General features: G+C 36.0%; 1 protein-coding gene across 1 annotated transcript in view; it reads left to right on the top strand.

Moving 5' to 3' along the window:
- Window positions 1-27,409, top strand: part of LOC115209736 (tumor necrosis factor receptor superfamily member 16-like) — a 147,828-nt gene that overhangs the window by 78,154 nt on the left and 42,265 nt on the right. The window contains exon 2 of the mRNA XM_029778240.2: window positions 14,883-15,381. Within this exon, the coding sequence (XP_029634100.1) occupies window positions 14,883-15,381 (499 nt within the window). The remainder of the gene's footprint in view (window positions 1-14,882; window positions 15,382-27,409) is intronic.

Here is a 27,409-nt window from a genome sequence, read left to right as displayed (position 1 = left end):
TCAGAGATTGGGGTATACCTTATGTGTTTGCAGACGATGCAAGTGTGGGTTTTTAAACTTTTTATTTCTACTGTTTTCGTTTTTGTTTTTAATGTAGTTGCTATTATTGATGTTTTTGTTGTTGCTACTATGACTGTTGTAGATTCGCTACTAATGTTAATAGCAGCGACATTTTACTTTGTGGCTTCTAGAAAAACTTGTGAACTATAATTGAAATACTTTGGTTTTTCTACCTGTTACTACTATCCTCATGTTTTGTATGCTTCAATATAGCATTGGTTTGGATAATTTTAGGGTGTGATTTGCACCTGAATTATCTGCCAGTTTCTAAGGCATTTTTCATAGGAGGGAGAACGATAGACTCTTATAAAATTTACTGATTTGAATTTTTTTAATGAATTTTTTCGTACAGCGACGACCCATATGAATATAAATTAGCTAAAATTTCTTAGACAGTGCTTTTTTCACTTCTGCCACTATATATATATATATATATTATATATATATATATATATTATATATATATATATATATATATATATATATTCTTTTACTTGTTTCAGTCATTTGACTGCGGCCATGCCGGAGCACCGCCTTTAGTCGAGCAAATCGACCCCAGGACTTATTCTTTATAAGCCTAGTACTTATCTATCCCTTTTGCCGAACCGCTAAGTTACGGAGACGTAAATACACCAGCATCGGTTGTCAAGCGATACTGGACACACACACACACACACACATGTTCAGGAAGTGGTAGCTCTTGTAAATAAACTATATTTGTTGTTTTTGTTATTACTTTTTATATTTTATCCATTATTTTGTAGTTTTTTTTTCTGCCGCTGTCATTGGTGTTTCTGTTATTGTTTTGATTTCTAGTTCTTGTTTATGACGGTAATGATAGTAGTGGTAGCGGTACTATCTTTGGTTCGGCGTTTCGCTGACATTCTCAGCCTTTTGATGTTGGTCTTGTCGATATTTACATTTTTATCATTTCCACTTTGTAATGCATTATTATTATTATTATTATTCATGATGTCACAACAGTTGTAGGTGTTGTTTTTGTTGGTGGTGATGGCGGTTTTGTTGTCTATAACAGTTTCATTTTTCGCCCCAGTTCTATCATCATATTACTGGTGTTGATAAAGTTAACACTTCCAAAAAACTTCAGTTAGAGACTCTTTCTCACTTTAGCAAGCAAAAGTTTCAAGACAGACAACAGCTTTAGTGTTACCGCTACCTTAACTGTCATGGCTGCCTCCCATCACCCCTTACTCTTCAAACTTAAAGTTGTTTACATTTTTCATAAAATGTATTTCTTCACTTGCCGAAGGGAGGGAAATAATTACGACTATCACTGACAGTTTTAAAAACACTTTTCCCGAAAAATGTCTTGAACGGAAAAAATTATGGAAAGCGACGTAAATTTCCAAGGTGTCCATGTTTTCAGTAGGAGCACTCGGAGATAATAACAGTGATTTACTGTACAAGACCACAAATTTAGAGGCGATGTATAAAGCTTAAACTTAGATGTATTTTATTAACATATGGGATGCTTTCTAGGAATATGAAATCGATTCCAACACCAGAAGGATGAAAAGCAAAGTCAACCTCGAGAGAATTTGAACTCACGAGCACATAAAAAGTCGCGACTCCGAAGGGTTTCTTGAGTAACGTTCGTCGACAGAGTGCGTAGCTCAGAGAGCAGAGAGCCTTTTCATGTCGAGCCGCTACTTTTTCGCATAGAGAGGTTACAGCTCCAGTTCTACAGAGATATGATTAGAAAGCCGCTGGAAAGAATCGAAAGACGGATTCATCAAGCCGATCCAGCCGGCAGGAAACCTAGGGGTAGACTAAGAACATATTGGTCATGCTTGAAAACACATCCGGAAGTGTATTGACTTCCAATAGGATCCTATGGAGGAGGTGTCTGAGGACTCCATTCCAACGACCCACCCAGGTATAGCAAGTGGAGAAGAAATGATGGATGGGTACTTTTTCCGACGTGCTTAACCATTTTACCGATCTATCAATTAAATGGTCTGTTTGTTTTGGTTGTTGGTTTATTTTATAGTCATTAGAATGATGGAAAGTTGAATTTTTCAATATCTGATGGATTTCAGAACATGAAGGGCCCACCTCGGACTAAACACAACCACAAGACATTTTGCTTCATTGATCCTAGAAGGATCAAAATTCAAGTCGGTTGCGGCGGGATTTGAACTTAAAAAACAACAACAACAACAAACTAAGCAACGCAGGGAATTACGACCTATGTTCTACTGATTCTACCAGGAATTATTATCCGTTTATTTAAAAATAAAATTGAACATATATATTATAAAAAAAAAATCATTGCGCTGGTTTTCCTTTAATCTCTCTCCTCTCTCATATACAAACACAACTATATACATACATATAAATGCAAGCCACGTATCTGTGTGTGTATGTATATGTACGTGTGCGCGCGCGGGTGTGTGGACGCGAGCTGTACTGCAGACAGCTTCCGTCATATTGATATTTCTAAGTTTTAATGTTTCTGTTCATTTTATGAAACTTTTCTCTTGATGTCTATTTATTCTTCCTTCACACACTTTGTTCCCTACTCTCAGATGTTTGAAGATGACATATACGTGTGTGTGTGTGTGTGTGTGTGTGTGTGTGTGTGTGTGTGTGTGTGTGTGTGTGTGTGTGTGTGTGTGTGTGTGTACAATCACCTACACGTGTGTGTATATATATATATATATATATATATATACATATACATACATACACACACTCCTACTCACCTATATATGCGTATGTATATACACATACCTATATATGTATGTGTATATATATGTAATACACACATGTGTGCATGGGTGGGAACTAAATCCTATGCAAGCTTCGTAAAAATAAAGTTGACAGTTCGTGCTATGATTTTTTTTTTACGTTTCATAATGAGAAATTTGCGTTTGATTTATCGGAATTTTTTGGTGACAAATCATACTTTTAACATCGGGATCAGATTAAAAAATATATGAAGATAATAAAATAGCATAAAATCTTTAAAATTTTTATAATAATAATAACATTAATGTAATCAATATTAGGAAAACATTAAAAATATATATATTTAAAAATAAAGATATAGAAAATGAAGATTAAAAATGAGTGAGTAGGAGAATATGAAAAGCAATGCTCGAAGGGGAGGGGATAAGTATAGGAAAGACAAAAATTGAGAAAGGTTGAATAGGAAAAGAAACAGCAGAGAGAAAAGAGAATGAGTTAAAGAAGGGGGGAAAAAAAAGAAAAACGGAATTTGGACAGAATAAAGTTAATGAAAGAGGAACAGAAATGAGGAAATAATGGAAGTAAGAAGTAGAATGGCGAGAGAGATTAAATAAAGAAAGAGGATAATATACAGATGAAATAGCGGCGAAAATCTACGTAAATGAGAGAAAGAGAAAGACATAATTGGGTAAGAGAATGTAAAAGAAAGGAAGGAGGAGTGAGGGATAAAATGGCGGAAGAGAGTAAAAGGAAAGACAGAATGGAAATAGAATAAATAAAGGAGAAAAAGAGTAATATAGAATGATATAGAGAAAACTGATAAGGAGAGGGTTAAAATAAATTGTGAGTAAAAATTTGAAAGAAATATAGAAATGTATGTGTGACTGTGTGAAGAGAGTGATGGCGGAAGTCAGATTTCACAAATAACAGAGTATATAACTAAATTTTATTGTGAAAAAAAAAAACGTTACATCAAAGAAGCGATAAATAGAAAAAGCAGACGGTGTGACAAGGCTAAACATATACAGATAAAATTGATAAACATTAAGATCGTGTAGCGCTTTTCGGAGAAAACAGCAGAAATTAGCTTTCATCTCATAAATACATACGTATGTGTGTGTGTGTGTGTGTGTGTTTGCGTGCGCGTGCATACACTATTGTATATATGCATATATACACACTCATACATGTATGTATACACACACATATATATTTGTGCATACATATGTATGAATATGTATAAGCATGTACATACGTACATACATACATTTTATATATATACACACACACATATATATATATATGTATATATCTTGAATTGTGATGTGTATTAATCGATTGACTCATTGTCATAGCAATGATATTTAATAAGAAGAAATGTATACAGACGAAAATGAAGCAATTGATCTATTTTGTGTGGTGAGGAGGAGTGAGATGAAAAATCTGATTGCTTCTTGTACTGATTGTAGGAATAATACACTCACTTTAAAGAATGCACAGAAATGAAAATGCATTTTGCTTGTGTGTGTGTGTTTGTGTGAATTAATCAGTTACTGAATGTATTATTTTTATATAGCTTGTATTGCAGGGCATTCCATCATCAGCTGTCGACTAGAGATCACAACGATTTCGACATCTACTGATAGCATCGCTCTTTTTTCAGTGGTAGCAAGTAGCATTGATGCTAAGTAACAAATGTCTGGGGTTTTCTAAATTTTTATAATTACTTTTTTACGTTTTTTTTTTAACGGTTTTCTGGCATCTCTGCAGCTACCTCACGAAACGGAATACATCTGCAAGCACTGCAACCATTCAGCTACTACAAGCATACCTCAGCTTATGTCATTTCTAGTTAAGTCTTTTCGACTTTGCGTCGATTTTTCTTTTAAGAAATTAATGGAAAAATAAACTTGAAGGTCAGTCGATTTATCCTTCTTTATGTCGCTCTCACTGAACATATTTAAAAATACAACCCCCCCCCCCTAAAAACGTTACTGTTGTCAAAAATCAAATATGTGCAAACCATTTATTGTAATAGATATAAGCTAATAGATTTTTTATTATGTATTTTCGTTTTACGTGGTTTTTTAAAGTTAAATCACGTCTTGGAACCAATTACAGACGTAAGGAGAGGTATGCCTATATTTTGTGTTACTGTTTCTTGTTAAGGATTTCGTCTTTACTCTCAAAATTTATGTTTTTCTGTCAAATAACTTTAACATACCCATGACGAAACATTTTCTACTTGACGAATCACTGCTTTGGTATCCCTTCTAAATCAAATTCGACCGTAATCGTTTATCTTTTACTAGTTTCAGTCATTGAACTGCAACCATATCGGGGCACCGTCTTGAAAGAGGTTTTGTGAAAACAACAGAGTACCATTTGGTATTGACTTTCATATTAACAACTTGTAGAAGTTGCAGAATTTTGCAAAAATATATTTCAGATCTTGTGATAAGATAATTTCCAGAATTGTTGATGTTATTCAAAACTAAACTTTTCTCAGCTATACACAAGTTGCATGTTTCAGTACAGCTAATGAAAAAAAAAAAAGTTGAATAACGTCAACAATTCCGGTTATCTAAACAAGATCGGAATATTTTACTAAATGTTACTACTTTCACAAGTACTTGTTAAGATCTTGAATATATAAACCAGTTCCCGATTAAGCATTCTAACATTGACTTATTCCACGAATTCCTCTTTATTTGTTTTATCATGTATTTTTTCCACAATACCTGACACACCCTCCCACTATTACACAACATATTTTTTTTAAGAAACCTTTTCCACTTTTTCTCCCAATCTAAGGATAATCTTATGTATATATTACTGATGTTGATCTAATGCATACAACATCCATGGCCAGTGTGCATCACCAGGCAACTTTTTAACACCCTAACCAGTTAATGTTTGGGTTTGAAGTCTGCAATGCCGTTATGAGGTTTTATATAATTTATTAACGAAGTTACAAACAATTAAGTATAAGACAAAACACGAAGTTTTTAAAAGAGGTCGCTTTTCAGTAAAAGGATATAAAAAAACAAACTGTAATACCATAAAAGAAAATCAAAAACATCTTTGTTTACTTCTTCAAATATCCAAAGTACATCAGTGTTAAAACTGAAAGACATAACAGTTATAACAACTTAACTGAATATATTTAAAGAAATAAACTCAATTAGATTACATAACCCTTCCTTTCCGAGAATAATTCATTGTTTGAAGATAAAACTTCAGTGAATGTAAGATGGGCGCACTATGATATTAGTTCACTTGGATGGTTTGTTGAATTTTAGAAGTGTTATAATTTGTCCTAACAATCAGGTTCGGAAAATTTGATTGTGTTGGTGCATATAATTGTAGATGTTAATAGATGCAGGTTGTAGGTGTTTCAGTTGGATGTTTGTGATTTTATTGGGCTTATGAGATTTTTTTACATATTTCCCTATTGCTTTTGAGTGTCTAATGAAAGGAAAGGGCCCAAAATCATGATCCAGATAGAAAGTGCATATTTTCCCTTTTAAGTTCCCGTTTTCTTTATGAGGATTTTTGTGGTTGATTTTTTTTGTTAAATATCTAATATGGGCGTTTTCTTGTGGATATATTACTTGAGACTGTTATTGCAACCTTGTGATGTAGCCGTTGTTACTGCTGATGTGTTAATTACTCTCAATAGCATTTTATTGTTAGTTTTATGGTTTATGTTGAATACAAATGCTCGCCAATTTTCTGTTTCTCTGTAGTTTATTATTTTTGTTATTTCTTGTTTAATTGTTGATGCCGAGTTCTATTTCGGTTGTCTGCAGTTTTGGTGTATTGTGTTTGAGGTTGTCTTTGTTTTTTATGAGTTTGACTATTTCTGGTATATCATTGGTGCTGTGTGTCTATGTTGACTTGTAGGATATGTTTTTGGGATGCATCTATAATTATATTACTGAATTTATGTTCTGTAGTGGAGGCGCGTATGGCTTAGTGGTTAGGCTGTTGGATTCATGATTAATTATAAGATTATGATTTCGATTCCTGGACTGGGTGATGCGTTGTGCTCTCTTGAGCAAAACACTTAACTTCCTGTTGCTCTAGTTCACTCAGCTGGTAAAAATGAACAATCCTACTTACCGTGTAATATGGATTAACCAGAGTGTAGTGCTGTTGAATACTGAAAATCTTGATTCTGTTACTGGATCTTTACCTTTTGACCTACAGATTTAAAAAATAATTTTTTGTAACTAAACACTTTCAAACTTCGAACACTAGTAGAATGTGTCATATAAAACAATTTTTACTCTTAGCATTTTTGAGAAAAACTTATATTTACGAAGTTATTTCACGTTAAAGTTCTCGTATTTCGGTAATTTCAACCAATCAATGACGTGTATTCAGCTGAATAAAATTACTGCCGTTGTTTGTCAATAACAACTATCGGCTGTGGTTTTTTCGTTTGTCACTGTTATTTATGACATCGTGCGTTTGTACTGGTTTTAAGGTTTTAGGGTTACGGTTTTAGGATTAGGGTTAGGGTTTTAGGGTTAGGGTTGTCGTAAATAACAGTGACAAACGAAATATACACCGCCGGAAGTTCTTGTTGACAAACAACACCAGTAATTTTATTTAGCTGAATACGCGTCACTGATTGGTTGAAATTACCGAAATACGAGAACTTTAACGTGAAATAATTTTGTAAATACAGGTTTTTCTCAAAAATGCTAAGAGTAAAAGATGTTTTATATGACACATTCTACCAGTGCCCGAAGTTTGAAATGTTTAGTTACAAAAAATTATTTTTTAAATCTGTAGGTCAAAAGGTAAAGATCCCTGTTACTTCATGAAACCCATTGTATTGTGCTTTCCTAAAATTCGAAAAAGTGCGAATGTGTTGGTGAACAATTGTTGTAGTTGGCTTGTTAAGGTGAATTGTTTATGAAGCAAAGGTACTTTAGCTATAATACAATTAATTTACCTGGTTTGTTGTCTGTACTATTTGAAAACCACAATGATTTTAAGTGCGTCGAAGTCTCTTTTAATTATGATTTTTGTGAATGTGTTGTAGGTCAGGAGTGTAACGCCATGGGAAGGTTGATCAGTTCGATAGTGATATATAAGTTGTGTGTGTGCGTGTTTCATGCTGCTAATTTTTATTTTTAAAGCCTGCAATTTTCGTCAAGTGTCATTTCCTTTTACTTTACAAAATGTCATTTGTGATATCTGTTTATAGAATGCATGGTTTATTTTTGTCATCAAACAAGATTATTCGCCTTGTGCTATGGATATGTCCAGTCTGATTTGAGTATAATTTTGAATGCTGAATGTTCAGTATTCTCGTAGTAATGATATTTTCTGAGTTATTGCTATGGAAATATGTTATATATGATGATAAAATTTTTTGGGTCCTTAAAGCTGTTTTTAGTAGCGCTAATGTTGCACTGGAGAATTTTTACATTTTCACAAAGTTTGTATTTGTGTGGGAAACGTTTATTTTTAGATATATTCTGTGTAAGCTTTGGAAAGATATTCCCTGTTTTCTTTTTTATTGCTGTTGTTGATGTCCGTATTATTTTTTTTTATGAATAGTGTATTCTTCTGTGTTATTTATAAATAATAATCCAAAAATGTTGGGTTTTCTTTCGTAGAATTATGTGTTTTGGAGATTTAAGACACATCTGTAGATGTTTTGGAGTCTTCTTGATGAATATTTGTAGCTAGTGTCGTTCTCTGATAGCATTTACATGTATTGTGAGAACCATACCTTATGTCGAGGGGACAATGTTTAACAGGCATTCTAGCCGTGGCCGTCCTGTCTTTATTGGCATATTATATTCAGTATTAGTTGATCCCATCTGTAGAGGCGCGTGGCTTAGTGGTTAGGGTGTCAGCACCATGATCGTAAGATTGTGGTTTCGATTCCTGTATCGAGCGACCCGTTGTGTTCTTAGGCAAAGCTTTTCATTTCACGTTGCTCCAGTCCACTCAGCTGGCAAAAATGAGTGACGCTGCGATGGACTGGCGTCCCGTCCAGCTGGGGAACACATACGCCATGGAAACCGGGCCCGTGAGTCTGGCTAGGCTTTAAAAGAGCGCATTTATTATTTTTTTATTAGTTGATCCCATCTGTTTAACGATTTTTAAGACGATGGGGGTAGTATTTTGATATTTGTTGTCCTAGTCAGAATACGTCAGGAAAACAAAAGGCCGAGATGATCACGGTTGGAATAGTTTGATCAACTCAACCAGGGCTGACCTAGGGTCAAACAACATTGCTGCCTCTACATAATGGCGATATGATTATTTTCTATGCAGCAGTGCTGCTGTTGTTTTTCAGTTCCAAATCAACTGCAACTGGGTAGAACTATGACCACATACATTCCAACCATGACTACTACGTCATTCACTCAGGCATTGAGTATCTAGGGCTACCTTATTCGTGTGCCATTCTCTTTTCAAAACTAGGAGGAATCTTAGTACTAAAGGGTTAGTGGAGATTTAACTGCTATTTCTTGAAGGTCGAATGAACTCGTCGATTCATGGCAGTATCTGTTCTTCGCCTATGTGGACTGGCCGATTTGTCTTGACCACGGACACAGCACTACGACGATTGTTGTCCTCTTGGTTAGTTTCCCGGTACCTTATGAACGTGGTCATCCACGCTCTCTTTACCTCTAATACATCGCCGACGCTGTTATTTAACCCCAAGTCAGTTCTGATCGAGCAAAGGTATGATCAAACGCATTCCATTTGTGACCATCCAGTTTTTTTTTCTATATCTAGGATTATATTGTCTATTACATTTTCTTTATGTTAGATGGTGGAGGTATATAATTTGAGGGAAATTTGGTTGATGCTTATAATCGTTCAAGCGACAGCTTAGAGGCTACCAACGTTTATCTATACTGTAGTGTACTTTGAGTTCAACCATACAAAGCACTGAATCTTCTCTAACATATTGTACGGTAAAGAATGTAATTGCTTCATTTTGTTTTTGTTTCTTTTTCTTTTCTTTATCATTTCTCCTGAATGGTACCACTATGTTTCAGTTATATCACAATGTTGCCATTTGTTGCACTAAGCGACTATTTGCTATTAATCTTTTAACATCAACCATTACCATTCATTACACGCCTGTTGCATTATTGCTTATATATAATCTATGTATGCATTATATATGTGTATATATATATATATATATATATATATATATATACGTTTGTGTGTGTGTGTGTGCGTGTGTGTATATGTGTACGTACACACACACATCCAGTTTTAATGTTTGCTTAACGTTTAGTCTTCAGCTGAGATCTAAAATGGCGGTTGTTTCTTTCTTCGTTCGGAAAACGGCCACCAAATAGAAGCGTTCTAATGGGCTCGTAAAGAAATCTTTCCAGATGGAATGTTGTGATTGGAACTGTATTTGTTCTGGGTTAACCCTACGCCAACAAAGTGTGCGAGACGTTTCTCTAATATGATGTGCGAGTGCGTTGGTGTGTGTGTGTGTGTGGTGTGTGTGTGTGTGGTGTGTGTGTAATCATATTTTGCAAGGAAGAGATAGAAATTTATGCAATGGGAAAGATAGAAGAGAAAAAATCGGTGCACAAAGCAGAGAACAAGAATAGTGAAAGTGTATAAATAAATTTAAAAAAACAAGAGATGGTAGAGAAAAGCAAACGCAAGCACGTTACATAGTTCTCTTTTACACACACACACTGCACATCACACACACATGCATCTCATATATGCATCACACAAATACACAAATACACACACTACTACCACCACCACCACCACCACCACACCACACACATAGACACGCACCACATACACACTCACACACTCGTGCCTCAAACACAATAAAATGATCCCGTATTGCTGATTTTTTTTTATCAGAGAAAAATCTTTATGTGGTGATGCAACGAGATCCAATATCATACCATTTGATTGTAATTTACTTTGGTTAGATCATGGATCTAACGGTGCTACAAATTTTATATTCATATCTTACACTGGGACAAAGCACTAAATGTCTAAATTTAATTTTTTTTTTCCTTAACACTTTTTTCCTTTCCATTTTATGGTTGACTCAGAGGAAGAATGACTACTCATATCCTTTTGCTGAGATTCCGAAGGTCTGCGGTGTGTGTTAAGGGATACACGAATCATAGATTAATTATCTTCAGACGAGTAACCTGGTCGGTATGCTTAGGGTGGGATTATATAGTCAATTAAAACGATTTCCAGGTACTTGTAACAAGGTGAGGAATGTAAGGGGAAGTCGGCTCAAGCAGAATTTGGACTCATAAAAGTTTCTCTCTCTCTCCCTCTCTCTCTCTCCTCTTCTCCTCATCTCTGTCCGTCTGTCTCTCCCCCTGCCTACATGTGCCATATCTATACTGACGTCAAAGCTTGAAAATTCATGATTTTTTTGGTGGGGAAAGATACAGGAGTGATTTTCTGTTGCCCTCTATCGGTTTAATTCTACTAATCTTGTGCTCCCTCGAGCTTATCGTTGAAGCACAGGGCCTGTTTAATCCCCAGGTAGGAAGACTGATTCACATGACATCAGAGCATGACCTATTAGCAGTCCTCCTAGTACACCTTAGCCACAGGATTTTAACTCATAACTGGGACCCTTAACAGGAGCCATTTACTCGGGCCAGTGTAACCCTGAGAGTAGTGGTAACTCCTGAACTCCCGAGCTGGACCCACAGTACCAGATGCTGTGTCATGTCTTGTCCATTTTCAGTCTAACTTAAAAGGCCTCCAGCCACCGGGCTGCACAGAAAGAATAGATTTCAATTTTTATTTCTATATTATTGACTATCGCAAGTTGCAGCGTGTTTTCGCATTATACATCTATTATATACTCTTTTACTTGTTTCAGTCATTTGACTACGGCTATGCTGGAGCACCACCTTGAAGGGGTTTTAGTCGAACAAATCGCCCTAAAAATTATTTCTTAAACCTCGTGATTTTTGCCGAACCACTATGTTACGGAGACGTAAACATGCCAACACCAGTTGTCAAACGATGATGGGTGGGTGGGGGTACACAAACACAGATACAAAGACACATACACATGTATATAGGATGGGCTTCTTCAGTTTCCATCTATCATATCCACTCACAAGGCTTTGGTCGGCCCGAAGCTATAGCAAAAGACACTTGCCTAAGGTGCTACGCAGTGGGCCCAAACTCGGAATCATGTGGTTGAGAAACAGGCTTCTTACCACACAGCCACGCCTACACCATAAGTACATGAGATCTCTATATATTATGCACTTTATTATATTTTGTTATATGCCTGGTGCCCCGGGCCACGTTGCAAAAAAAAAATTAATTCAGGAACTGCTAGCGCAACAGATTACTACTATTTTGTCTTCGTTTTAGATTTAATCTGTGCCGGATTTTTGGAGCTTTATAATCCTCATGACAATTATAAATTATATATGCTTTCAATATTTGTGATGAGAGTAAGGCGGCAAGGTAGCAGAATCGTTTGCACGCCGGGAAAAATGCTCAGCAGCATTTCGTCCGTCTTTACTATCTGAGTTCAAATTCCGCCGAGATCGACTTTATCTTTCATCCTACTGAGGTCGATAAAATATGTAGCAGTCGAGTACTGGGGTTCGATACAATCGATTTACCTCCTTCCCCGAACATGCTGGGCTTGTGCCAAAATTTGAAACCAATATTTATGATAAGGTAAGGCGGCGAGCTTGTAAAATCGTTGGCACGCCAAGCAAAATGCTTAGCAGCATTTCGTCCGCCTTTACGTTCTGAGTTCAAATTGTGCCGAGAACCACTTTGCCTTTCATCCCTTTCGGGGTTGATAAAATAAGTACCAGTCAAGCACTGGAGTTGATGTAATCGACTTAACTCCCTTCCTCTTGCACCAAAATTTGAAACCAGTATTTATGACAATGGGCCTCCAAATTTTATATAGTTTAGGGCTTCAGCAAGTCTAACTCCTCTACTAGATGATGATGATGATTGTGTGTGTGTGTTTGGGATTTGTTTAAGTTTTCTTTTGCAGAATTCGAGCCAGTTCCAAAGTGATGTGGCTCTTGTTTAAATCAAAACAACTTATGAGGTTCTGGGTATATGAATAAGTTTGTTTGTTTGTGTGTGTGTGTGTGTGTGTGTGTGTGTGTGTGTATGTGTGTGTGTATAAACATGCCATCACATGGTGGGTGAACATGACACTTTAATATACAAGTGAGGCCTTCATTTCTATTTTATGTGGAAGGGTTGTTTGGTGGGTATATGTATTCCATACTTCCATGTAACTCTGTTCATATGGTCAGTTTAGGCTAACCTGCGGACTAAATAGTAACAAAGACAACCACAACCGCAGCTAATCAGAATTGTTCATTATGGAATGAATGTATTAGACTAAGGGTTCTCAACCATTTTTCATCTATGGACCCCTTTGATTACTATTTTATTCTGGAGGATACCCAATAACCATTCGATGTTTAAAAATTAGTTATATAGAAGCTTCTTTCAAAATCCCTATTTTGTTTTTCACACATCCACCTGTGTAGTTTGAACTATGTAAAATGTTGAAGAAAGAAATTTAGCTGTTTCTTGCAATACATACTAATTACATACATCTAAAGCAATGTTTTCAGTGGGGGGCAAAATATGATTGTGGATCCCCAATTTACTATTTTATTACATGGACCCCTAAAAATTTTATGTGGACCCTCAGGGGCCATACAGACTCTGATTGAGTACCACGGTATTGGACGGACATAGAAGTGATATAACTTCTACGGGAGAAAGTGAACCCAACATATGTTAGTAGATTACAGATGAGCTGGCAGAAACGTTAGCACGCCGGACGAAATGCTTTGCGGTATTACGTCTGCCGTTACGTTCTGAGTTCAAATTCCGCCGAGGTCGACTTTGCCTTTCATCCTTTCGGGGTCGATAAATTAAAGTACCAGTTACGCACTGGGGTCGATGTAATCGACTTAATACCTATGTCTGTCCTTGTTTGTCCCCTCTATGTTTAGCCCCTTGTGGGTAATAAAGAAATAGGTATTTCGTTCGTCGCTACGTTTTGCGTTCAAATTCCGCCGAGGTTGATTTTGCCTTTCATCCATTCGTGGTCGATAAAATAAGTACCAGATGAATGCTGGGGATCGATGTAATTGACTTATCCCCTCCCCCAAAATTGCTGCCCTTGTGGCGAAATTATTATTATTATTATTATTATTATTAAGGCGGTGAACTGGCTGAATCGTTAGAAAGCCGGAGTTCAAATTCCGCCGGGGTCCACTTTGCCTTTCATCCTTTTGGGGTTGATGAAATAAGTACCAGTTGAACACTGGAGTCGGTGTAATCGACTAGTCCCCCTCCCCAAAATTTCAGGTCTTGTGCTATTGTGGAAAGAGCTGTTGATATTTGCATACGTTATTCAGTACAATAACACCTACTTGATTTAATTAATTAGCAGTGTAAGAGCGGTTTTAAGGGAGAAAACAGACCACACATTTAACCCTATGTGATGAGGTAGAAATTAAAAAATAGACGAAAACGAAATTATAAAGTGGACCTCACTAGAATCTGATTTAAAATTTAAAAAAAATTTATTAAACCTGCCTCTGAGTTTCAACTAATTCAATTTGGAAAGTATGACAGTATTGTTTGATGTCTGTTGAAACATGTTTTGTAACGATGATGATGATTGCTGTTGTTGTTGTTGTTTAGATTTGCTCTTTTTAATTGGTGGCGAAGGTTGTTTAATGAAGTTTCAATTTGATGAACTGTTTTTTATTTTTATTTTTTTATTCTCGACGTAATAAGATCAAAGCTGAAAGTGTGGTCTTTGATGTTAGATAAATGATTTAGAGATGGGATACATGTGCGGGGTGGTTACAGGAAAGTAATGATGTGAGGGGAGTGTGTTAATTGAAAAATAACATTATCAAATGAATTTTGTTGTTTTGTTTTACTTATTTTCTCTGTGTTTTTGTATAAATTATCAAATACATTAAACCTATTAAAAGCTAAATTTTATTTTTACAACCAAGCAAATGCGTTGCAAAGTTTTTAAAATAATTATTCTGTCCCAAATTATTCACTGGTTTACTTTCCTCACATTACAGGATATCACAGCTGGAATCTGTCCAAGCAACCAGAGCAATTTAAATGGTTCTTCCTGTTGTCAACTCTGTGAACCCGGTTCAGGTGTCGTCGGTAATTGTACTCGCAACCAGGACACAGTCTGTGCGCCGTGTCAAGCTGGGAAGACATTTTCATCACAGGCTAGTTCAACAGAAGAATGCAAGCTCTGTTCAACGTGTCCCGAGCACACTTACATTAAAAAAGTTTGCAACGTCACCCATGATACACAGTGTGAATGTTCGACTGGTTTTTTTTACTCAACAGATCTGCAAGCTTGTATGTTATGTACTCTATGTCCGGTAGGCTGGGGTGCCGTTCGACCCTGCAGCCCAACGGAAAATAGTTGGTGCCAACGATGTCCCAATAATACATATTCCCACTTGATCAGTGGAACTATCGGTTGTGTGAAATGTCGCACATGTGCCAGGGACCAAATCATGATACAGCCTTGTACTGACACTCAAGATACGGTCTGTATAGGTAAGTATTTCGTTTAAAAATACAAACCATTTCGTTTTGAATATATTTTCTTGTAGGAGATTTTCAAAAGACCATATGCAAACCAATTTTTCTTTACTTATATCACCACTAACTTATGTAATTTTTTTCTTGAGATCTCTATAAACTAATTGAGGAAAAGAAAAGATTTAATAGATCAATATAATTTAATGTGACCCGGGTTGTCTTTTATCTGTAAAATTCTACAAAAATGCCACTGGTATTTTAAGATCAATGTGATCTTAAAACTTTTTCGTAACTATATTCTCCCTCAAAGCTAAGTGAACTAAGTTAATGTAGAATATGCCATATATATAAATAAATATATATACATATAAACAATAGACTAGTGGATTTAAAATTCGAGCCCAAAATTGAATAGTTCATTATTTCGTCCCTTTAATCAGCTACATACCTTAAGCGCGCACCCAAGCTCACACACATACACACACCAACCCACACACACACAGATTAGCGCGCGTGTGTGAGTTTTGGTGGGGGAGTGTATGTAGTAAGATGATAAAGTGGATAATATAGAATCACATAATATAAAGTATAACTAACGACTCAGAAGACGAACTAACGATGGCTTCTTTAGGTTATCACTGACATAAAACTACTACGTGCAGATTACGGAGGTATTTGAAGTTTTGAATTGTTTCCTTATTGGGAAACTATTTCTTTGGCGGTTGGCTTTCAAAACGGATTGCACTGAAGAGTTTGTAATATAACTGGGTAAATAACGATATAAAATCTGTAAATATTTTCGTTTACCTATATTTTCCAGCTTCACTTTGGTGCCATCTTCATGTTTTTGAATGTTATTAATTATACATCTTTGTCAGCGTTCGACAACATTATGAGGAATTGAAAGGAAAAAAAAAAACGTACCTAGCTTATTTATTATCCCCAGATCATTCTATTACAAAGTCCCTAATTATCTTAACTGAAATAGTAATCTGCTTATAGAAAAATTAGTGGATGAAATACATACTTCAAAAAACCTCAATTATGTATCCTTATTTCGTACTTTATTTTGGCTGGGCTCCCACCTAGTCCTAGAAGGCAAAGCCGTTTCGCCGAGCATCTCGATTCATCTTCACCAATCTTGTGTCCTCTTTCAGGTTGTCGATAAATGTCAGCCGATGTCTCTTACTCTTGTCAGTATTATGCTGTCGACTCCAGAGAACAAGTTTTGATGTCTCTTCTTCTTTCTTTGTAAAAATTTACCAAATATTTACCAATTTTATATCCACATGATAGTCTTTTGTTGCATTAAAATGTATTATTTTTATTATTTATTTATAGGAAAGTAAAATTAAAAAGCTTGTTTAAAAAAGGACTGCAGCGACCATACGTCCTTGCTGTCATATTGGATGGAGGGGTGAGATTTAAAAGCTGTAATCTAGTTCAGGTAGTTCAGTATTATTATAAAATGTAACCTTGCTCTTTATATATGGAATTCACAAGACGTATGCACTCAGGTCTGAATAGTCGGTAGCAAAAGCATATCAGTAAAAGCTAACTGAAGACGGAACCAAATGTTTTTATATGAACTTAAAACAAAGAGGAAGGTTTTTGAGACAGCGCATACTGACCAGGCTTTCATAAACAAAGAAGAATCGTTTTGTAAGGTGAGACTTCAGACCGAAATGCTAAAAATAAGCTATCTCTCTCAGACAGAATAAGCTTCCACTTGAGACTCTAGAGTAGTGATTCTCAACCGGGGTCCATATGGCCCTTGGTGGGGATGAACACGTAAGATTTTGTTGCTAAAATTTATGTGCAATCAACTGGTTATACTTTTACAAATATTTTAACAATTTTTAGATACAATTCCTAATAATATTCAATTATAAAAATATGATCATTTACACATCAAATAGCTATGAGGGCCCATTCGAGTAAAATTGGAATCAAAGGGGTCCATAGGCAAATGATGGTTTAGAAACACTGCTCTAGAGCAAAGGTACAAAGAGTCTCTTTCTCTCTTCCTCCCTCTGGCAAAGTAATACGACCCACGAGCAAAGAGAAAATGAGAAAACTTGACATATTTGTAACAAGCTCGCTTTGCGCCTGAGTTAGAATTAAATCGTGTATCAAGGTTTATAAGTAACTGATCCTCCTGTATTTTCTTTTAGCCACAGCCGGGAACTTTTCAGCAAGCCCTCGTATTCTCTCTCTCTCTCTCTCTCTCTCTCTCTCTCTGTGTTTCCTATTCTCTTAACACCTTTGTAAAAAGGGTACCTTACTAGAAATATCAAGACTAATTAAATATATCTAAGGTGATATTCCAGTTTCTTTGTTACTGTTTTATTATTCACGTTTTTAAAGTTCCAGCTGCATTTCCTATAATCCTCTATAACAATTTTATATGTAAGATAGACATATTGTGACAAAAATCATTAAAAAACATTGTTTTGTAAATATGCAATAAGGATATATGATAGAGGAGATTGAAATGAAAATATCAATTACTGCCAAGTATGCTGTTAAATTGGATAATAATCAAAGAAGATTTGAATTTATTTGACTGAAAAATTGATGTTAATACAGTTTTGCTGCAGAAATCGCGTAATTAAATTGGTATGGTTATAACAAAGACAGCTATAATGAACCCAACTTCAATTGCCCTGTTCGGAGATGTAGCATAAATTAACTTAATTCTGATACAAATTAAACAAACAGAATATGGAGGGCTGATATTTTGCGAATATTTATTGTAAATATATATTACAAAAAGAATTTCAACTGCTTAGATACTGGATCATGGACTGAGTTTTAAAGAAAAAAATAATCAGTTAATCCATTAATCTTTGCGAAGCAGGTTGACATTTATTTTATTGATCGATGATCGATTTGCTCTTCCTATTTCAATTATCCTGAGATACCTTTAGATGTAATTATAAGATCCCTTTCTTCTAAATCCCTAGAGAATACCATTACAGTAATGAGATAGAACTATTATACTAATGGGGAGTGTCACTTTTAGCAGATGAAGCTGCTGTTTCAAATACAGATACAATTTGATACGTACATGATTGAAGTGATACAACTTGAAAACTAAAAATACACGCTAACTAGTCGACAATAAGACGTAGAAACAGCAAAGGCTAATCCACGTGATAGATAGGCCTGTCAGATTTCTGAAGACACAGAGGCGCAACATTAGAGAGCAGAAGATCCAATCAAATGAGGTCGTTTTGAACCTGCTGGTAGGAGAGAATGAGGCGAGGGTCCGGAGAGGAGTTTGCAACTAAGTACTAATTGCTTGTGTGTGTGTGTGCGCGCGCGCTCATAATATTTAATGATGCAACTCAAAACATGAGTATGTGTGTGTATGTTTTATTAATAATTAGCTTGGTAGAACTTAGTGACTCAAAGGCCGAGAGTTTCATGCGTTAGCACTTACCAAACACACATACAACTGTAGACTTTTGCCAAGCCTTGTTACCGTTAGTGTCAAGAATATTCAAAGACGTTTAGCATCTATCTTCAGAGACAAGCTGATATTTCAGCGGTTGAGTACTCCACTTGAGAATTATAGGAGGTGATATCAGTGATATGCCACTCTCAAGACAGATATTCAACCACTTTGAGTATCCTTGAAAGTAATAAAATATAAATTAACTCTATACTCATTACATTTAGTTCCTCTTACTGTGGTACTTGTAACTTGCTTGATTTTGTATGGATGTATAGATGTGTAAGCACGTATGTACCTATTGTAGTTCTGTATGTATGTGTATTTGTTCGCTATATTCGTAATAATTGTGAAACATTGCCCCATCACTGAATTTAGTTGATTAGGCGAACACATTTGTGCTTCCATAAACACACTGCGCGCGCGCGCGTTTACATTCACTGTTTATATAATAAGCAAATATGAGCCTGCTTCTCAGCAGCGCTTCCTTTAAAGTAGGACGCGAGAAATATCGTCATACCTGTTCACAGAGAAATATCTATTTCAATCGGAGCATTAACTAGAACACCAGGAACAACAGTAACAGCGACCACAACAACAACAACAACAACAACAACAACAATAATAATAATAATAATGACACCAACAGCAACAACTTCAAAAAAAGAAAACATGCTCTATTGGTATATGTTATAACCATATGTTACGGTTGGCAGACAAGCCAAAGCGGTTCAAAGTTATCACATTTAGCTGTTAATTTCTTTTAATCTATCTCACCCTGAAACGCTGGCAAAGAATTCCTCGTCTTTTTTCTCCAACCGGCAAGCAGCGTGCATTTCTGTTTCTATGTGCGAACAGGCAATGTGTATTCATATACGAATGTGTGTGCATGTCTGTAAGCGCGTGTAACATGTATATGTATGCATACGCATGTGTATTTATATGTGTCTGCGTGTATGTATGTATATATATGTGTGTATACGTATATGTGTGTGTGTATATATATATATATATATATACACATACACACACACACCACTTATACACATATATAAATATATATAGATACTTGTTGGGTGTTAGCGTAAAGGGTACACATATAATATACATATGCACATACCCGTGTCTGTATGTGTACATACATACAAATATGATAGACAACGCGTGTGTGCGTCGTATGTGCGCTCAGAGCCAGACAAGCCTATATATATAAAATCCTTTATGTATATGTCTGATCATACATATACATACACTATATACATGTGTATATGTGTATTTATATATATATATATATATCCATACATGAATGCCCTTGTATAAATGTGTATACATGTGCATATACAGAGAGGGATGTGTATGATATTGTTTAAGAGAGAGGAGAATGGTGTGCGCGCACACACATTAAGATTTCTTTATTAGCTTCAGAACCGCTCTCCCTGAAAGTAGAATATGAGAAATATATCACATAGTGACCTTTTTATTACATACATGTGTCAGTTGTGGCGGTGATAGTGAAGGGAGCCATATTTCGGCATTTATAGACGTGTGTGGAAGAAATAACAATACTTATACACACATGTATGTTACTGTGTATATGTGCGTGCGTGTTTTGAACAGAAAACCTGTGTGAACAAGAAAAGAGAGAGTACTGAATGGAAAAAAATAGAGTTATATATTTATTAGGAGATGACAAAATCACTAATCGTTACTTTGAGTTTCTTGTTTCTTATATTCAAATAGAACTATATACAAAATAGCACAAAAAATACGAGAAAACAATATATAAGAAAATTATATTGAAGTGGAGTGGGTACATATGTATCAGTACAGGCATTCTAATCCTGTGCTAATCCTGCAAAACGATTTGCTACTACTTTCTCGAGGTATATTTGGGTACTAAAAGAGATGTTCCTGTGCATTTAACGTTTCTATTTGATCTATCCCTGTTCGAACATCACTGTATTGTTTAAACTTCAATGTCAGTTGCGCTTAACTGAGAAGATGGTTATCTTGCATTAAAATTGTTATGGTTTCAATTTCAGCCCTGATTGAAAAGAAAAACTGCGATGGGAATTCTCCGTAAAAAAAAAGAAAAGGAGCAAAAACGGGTGCAAAATCCTACTGTAGCAATGTTTAATCAATTCAAAACAAAACAGGTGTCCAGCTGGCTTATAATATAGCAAAAGGTGTTTCGAGATATGTAAGCATGCTTACATGACATAAACGTTCTGAACTGAAATTTAAACCGTAAAAATTTTGACTGAAAATGGCCGTCTTCTTAATTAAGCGCAACTGGCAACAAAGTTTACACAATACAGTGATACTCGAACATGGATAGATCAAATAATAAGCGAACGGGATCGTTTCTCTCTAAAAAGCCAAATATATCTCAAGAAAGTAATCACACATCATCTATCAGGGTTTGCAAAGGAATGCTTGCGCTAATAAATTCGCTATGCCCAGTCAACATGATGTATCACTTCGCTACTTTTGTGTGTATACACTACAAACTTCACCGAGCAGACAATGATCACAATTGGCACATTTTAATATTAGTCATTTTTGTATCTTCTAATGTGTAATTTAATTATATATTGGACGTTTTCTTTCACATCTAATTATATTTCAGTGTCTTTTATATATTAAAAAAAAAGCTTTTCTTTGTACTCTCATAGACATAATTGCATATATGTGTGTATCTATGTATTGGTATATGTATACGCATGTATAGTATTGTGTGTGTGTATAATAACTGTACAAAAACCGCTCTTTCAACAGTTGTTTACTTCTAGTTCCGTTTTTAATATTTTCACTTTTAATTGACAAGTGTAAGGCTTATAAAAATTCGAACATCAAAATATTTAAATAAATTAGATGCATATAGCAGTGATTAGTAAAGAGGGGTTCAAGTGACGGTAATAGAGGAGAGAGTGTAAGAAGCAAGAGCATCTGAAAGAGAAGGCAGGGGGGGGGGATATGAAGAAGAGAAGGTAAAAGGGTGTGAAGAAGGAAAACAAAAAACTGGAAGTTAAAAAAGGGAAAGTAAAGTAAATAAGAGAGTGTACGGAGGGATGACGGAATAAAAGGAAGAATGAAAGAAGAGATGGAAAAAGAAAACAAAAGAATGAAGATTAAAGAAAACAAAGAGAGGATAATGACTGAAGAAAGAAATGGCGGAGGGGGGGGGGCAGACTAAAACGATGAGGGTGAAGAAATGGTGAGCGAGAGAGTAGGAAGGAGAATAGCTTTGTGATATATTCAGCCGTATCGCAAGTATTGTATTAGTCTAATGAAGGAAGGGAGTGGATTGGGCGGTGCAGAAGGGAGGCATTAAACAGAGAGAGAGGGAATGGAATGGTAAAGTATAAGATATGTGGAAGGATTGATTAACGTATGAAGTAGTGGTGGGGGTGATAGCATTGAAAGAAGATATGTGGATAATTATAGTAAAAAGTTAATGAATTTGTGTTGCAAGATTCCTGATGTGAAGTCGTGTGTTGAAACAGATATTGCTGTATTTCAGGACGGTTGTTTTTTTGTTTTTTATTTGCCAAATACACATGCACTATATATTCGTTCTTTACTTGTTTATTACTGTTCTTATTCTAATTCATGTCCATTATCCGGAAATCTTTCGTCACACACCTGTGACCTCCTCAGCGACACTTTCCGTCTTCTTGCTCTGCATATTCCATTCCGTTCCGGACAATGGACATTAGTTAGAATAAGAACAATAATATATATTAAAAAGGCTTTAGTAAACTATAAAACGTTTTTAGTATCGACAGATGCAATACTTGGATACGTCATCTGTGTTGTATCCGGGAGATTGTTGGGTATTTTGATCCTTACAACATACGTCCTCATCCAGGCGACTCGATCTAGGTTGATCAAACTTAAACCTGTGTTCAAAGAGCCCTCTACTAGCACCCACCGAGTATCACTTTCAGTCAGAACTCTCGAAATATTTTCTCAGCAGTTTCTACATGGTTCTTGATGGCTTTTCTTCTCATTCTCTAAAGCCCAGGTCCCATAAGCCTTATTGAGGGTACAACCTACGAACTCTCGACTACCAATCTTTACTAACAAAGATCTCGTTCTCCACCTTTTCCTGCAGCAGTCCTCTACTAACGCCTGGTACTTAACTCTTTTCTTGTCTTGCGCCTCCTCCAGCCTTTTTTCTTTTGGACACAACTCCAAATAGATTCATTGCCTTGCAGTATCCAAGAGATATGTACTGGAAAATTCATCTGCGTTTCCAAATCAGCTTCTATCACACAGTCCTGCGCTGTGGAAAGTAAATGCTCAGAGTTGTTGGAGTTTTTTTTCTCTTTAGTTTCTGTCTCTCTTTAACAAGAACTATCTTTCTGACTGTAGTACTGGCATTTCTGCAGTCACCGACCCTTTTGCCGACCGCTTCAGCGATGTCTTAGTGACCTGATCGTGTCTTCACAGATAGCATCCCTCATTTATTGCCTTGAGCTGTTACTTAGATTGTTCTCGAGGGTCCTTGTCTTATGGGGCATGGGGGTTTCACTAAGCCCCATGTAAATAGGTTGGATGAGCTGGGGAGGACATCATGGAGCCCTTGGGTCAAGAACTTAATCCTAATAATGATGCGGAGTTTATGATATTGATTTACTGAAAGGAGTATGAGGAACTAGTTGATTGTATCAACCTCAGTATTCGATCGGTGTTGTATTTTATCACTTCTGTAGCACAGGAAAGTAAAGGTAACCCTGGCGAAATTTGGGTTTGGATCATAAAAAGTCTAGGCATTATGTCTAGCGCTCCATTGAGTCTTCCATGAAGAAATTAATGAGAAAAATAATAACGGAGTGGGGCAAAATGGAATGAGAGTGAATGGGATAAGCATATATTAAAACCAAGTAAAAGAACAGTTATTTGGTCTGTGTTGAGGATCAAGGTAACTAAAATCAGATGCACAGTAAATTGGAATCTTGCAGAGTTAGTTGCAAAGACATTTCAATTCTTTTTTTTTTTTTTTTTTGGAAAGCAGCAATGTGAAACTGAGAGTAAACAACTGTTGAAAATCCAGTTCTGCAAGTATTAGTTTTATAATTAACTCTAAGGTGGTGAGTTAACAGAATCGTCGGTGCGTCGGACAAAATGCTTAATGGCATTTATTCTGACTCTTTATGTTCTGAATTCAAATTCTGCCAATCATCATTGCTGAATCTATACAATAGACTTATCCGCGTCCCTAAAATTGCTAGCCTTATATGAAAAACTTGAAGTTATTATTACATTTAATTCATGGCAACGAAATGGCAGAATTGTTAGCACCCCGGGCAAAATGCTTAGCGGCATTTCGGCTGTATTAGTTCATGTACCACCGAAGTCAACATTGCCTTTTATCCTATCGGGATTGATAAAATAGCTATCAGTTGAACTCTGGGATCGATGTAATCAACTAGCCCATCCCCCAAAATTGCATTTAACTCAAAGGCGGTAGCTGGTAGAATTGTTACCGTGCCGGACAAAGTGCTTAGCGGCATTTCTTCCGACTACGTCCTGAGTTCAAATGCTACCAGGGTCGACTTTGTCTTTCATCTTTTCAGGGTCGATGTACCAGTTGATCACTAGGGTCGGTGTAATTGACTTAATCCCTCCCCCTAAATCACTGGCCTTGTGCCAAAATTTGAAACCATCATTACATTTAACGAGCTGGCAGAATCGTTAGCGTCATTACTTTTGGTTCATTACGTTCTGAATTAAAATCCTATGGTCAGCTTTGCTTTTCACCCTTTAGGGGTTGATAAAATAAGTTAGCAGTCAAGTAGCGGGGTCAGTGTAATCCACTTTCCCTTTCACTTAAACGTTGCTGTGTGCCAAAATTAGCAAAAAAAAAAACAAAAAAAACCCCTATTATATTTAACTCTATTTTATGTGTTGAGAACTATCTCCTTTCGTTTGTATTAACACAGGCTATCGATTGACTCACTGACCGGTTCTGTTTCAGGTATATTTGAGTTATATGGTAAATATATGGTTTTGAAAAGTGTATGCTCTGGCTAAAAATTCATAGATTCACATGCATGCATATGTGTGTATTATTTGTGCTTGTGATCAAAGCTGACCTGAGGTTAAACACCAACAACACTCAATCTAGCTCGACCGTTATCGTTTAACGTTTGGAGATCGATAAAATTAGTACTGAACCATTAAAGTTCTGATCAGCTGCTCCCTCCCGCCAAATGTATGACTTTTATGCTCAAGTAAGAAACCATTGTGTGTTATTTTAACGTCTGTGACAATAACATTTAATGCGGCGGTCATTGTTTCTGGCTCTTGGCAAATTTTAGCTTTGTACCAATCATCACCGTCGATGGCGTGTGTGTTCGTGCTTGTGTGCGTGCTCGAGCGTGTGTGAGAGATTTGGGGAGTGGGGATGCAAGTTGACGGCTGACAAAAGCGGCGAAGATCAAATGCTTTTAATAAATTATAAAACAAACACAGGAGAAGAAATTAAATCGCGAATTGTGATGGTTTTGTTTTTGTGCTGTTTTCTTTACCTATATAAGTGGAAGAGGTATTGATTTTTACTATTTTGATTTGGTTTTTAGTTTCGTTTTGCTACTTGCACTAGTAACGAAAAAAAAAAAGATGACAAAACAACAGCAGCAGCAGCAATAATTCAAAGCAAAAAATAAATAATCATAATGCATAAACAAAATAGAAAAAGCGACGGCAGTGTACATACAAAGTGTGTCTCACAATACATTATTATATGAGCCTGGATGATCGCACGTTGTAGTCAACTCTGAGTTACAGACTGAATCATTTGCTGCCTCTGTTCTGCCCGTTTCCGCTTGTCTTCATACGCGTGTTACTCTTTAAACAACCTTAAACTTATGGAAAGAAACAGAAAATAATTGAAACTGTTAACAATGAAGCAAGTTCGAGTATGAGGTACACTTTAAACAGCTTTTAAACTATGGAACAAAATCGAAGACATAATTGACAACTTATAACACTAAAACGAATTCAAGTGTTAAGTGCACTTTAAGCAACTTTCGAACTATGGAACGAATTAGAAGATATAATTAAAATCTTTAACATAATGAAACCAATTTGCGCATTACTGGTTTAAACATTAACTGAAAATATATCACATAGACCCAAGCTCGAGTGTTCAGCTTTAAACAACCTTAACCATGGAATGATATCAACGGCATTATAGAAAACTAATTAAATCGATAAAACATGATAATTTATAAATTTATACGTAGAAACAGAAATAAGGACATTTATAGAGCATGAAATCTTAACGGATCCTGCTACTAAATATATAAACATTATATATTTAGTTACTGGATCCGTGGAACATTACATGTTCTTTCTTTTGTAATCTTATTTATGAATAAGGACCGTAGATTGACGAAATTTTGGATTCTCCAGAAAATGGTTATGAATTTTGTAATTAACATGTAAAAACTACATCTGTGTAGAAATTGTCAAAATAAAAAATCGAATCTCGTGCATTAAACCAAAAATAAGTGTTGGACAGGATGTAATACGGTTTTCTTCTTGCTCTATGTGTTCCGAGTTCAAATCCTACTCTGGCCTACATGAGTGATAAACTTAATCTGCTAACCAATCAGGCTATCTCAGCAGCATTATAGGCCTCCAGGCCTATTAGCATAACTAGAGTGTATACTGCTCCTGGGTCCCATGAAAAGTACATATTGCCTACGGCAGACCCAAAAGTGGTGCCCCCCCCAATAAAAGTGCAGTCTGGGACAGACTGCCCCATCTGCCCCTCTCTACGCTGGTTCTCCAGGCAGTTCAGTGCACTGGGCCCCTTAAGTATTTATTGACAACATGCTATAGCATACATAGATTAGAATTGGATCCCGAGACCTGTGGTGACCCCGGGCAACTGTCCAGTTTACACATGCCTTAAAACAGCAAGTTGTCCAGTTTAACATCACCAACCGGCCTTTGTATACTTTTAATAGAATCTGCTTTGTTGTATGCACATGAGCCAGGTCTCCGGTTTGAAAATAACTTCCTTACCCTTTTACATTCGTCTCAGAAGCCCTAAAACGGATCATGAGCACTGCCCTTTACACTTCAGCAAGCATGCGTGTGTGTGTGTGTGAATATATCATTTCCTGGGTGTACTTGCCAGGCAAGGAATTTGATCTGAGACTGTGTGCTGAAACTTAAACAATTGCAGCATGGAAGATGCATTTTAGCCATTCAAAAACGTATTTATTATTTGATGTCAAAACTTTCACCACACCTACAGTGACCAGGTCACAGTTAGTGCAGCGAAAAATTTGACACCAAATAAAAATTAATAGATGTTCAACTCTCTGCTATTCAAATTACTTAGTCAAACATAACGCTTATTTGTCAAGCATAACGTTTATTTATTCAAATTGGTTGAATTAATCTTGCATTATCTCGCAGCTTCAATGCTGTAATAGTATATTTTTAGATTGACATTGCATGCTAGGTGTGAGAAGATGAATCCGGCCAGTTTGAATATGAAATATTCAGAATGCTAAAGTGTTAAGTGAACTTAGCAGTCTTCGCGTGTTTTTGAATGGCAAATAT

Source organism: Octopus sinensis, linkage group LG3 (genome assembly GCF_006345805.1).
Source record: "Octopus sinensis linkage group LG3, ASM634580v1, whole genome shotgun sequence".
Classification (NCBI taxonomy): Eukaryota; Metazoa; Mollusca; class Cephalopoda; order Octopoda; family Octopodidae; genus Octopus; species Octopus sinensis.
This window is presented reverse-complemented; position numbering and strand designations above follow the sequence as displayed.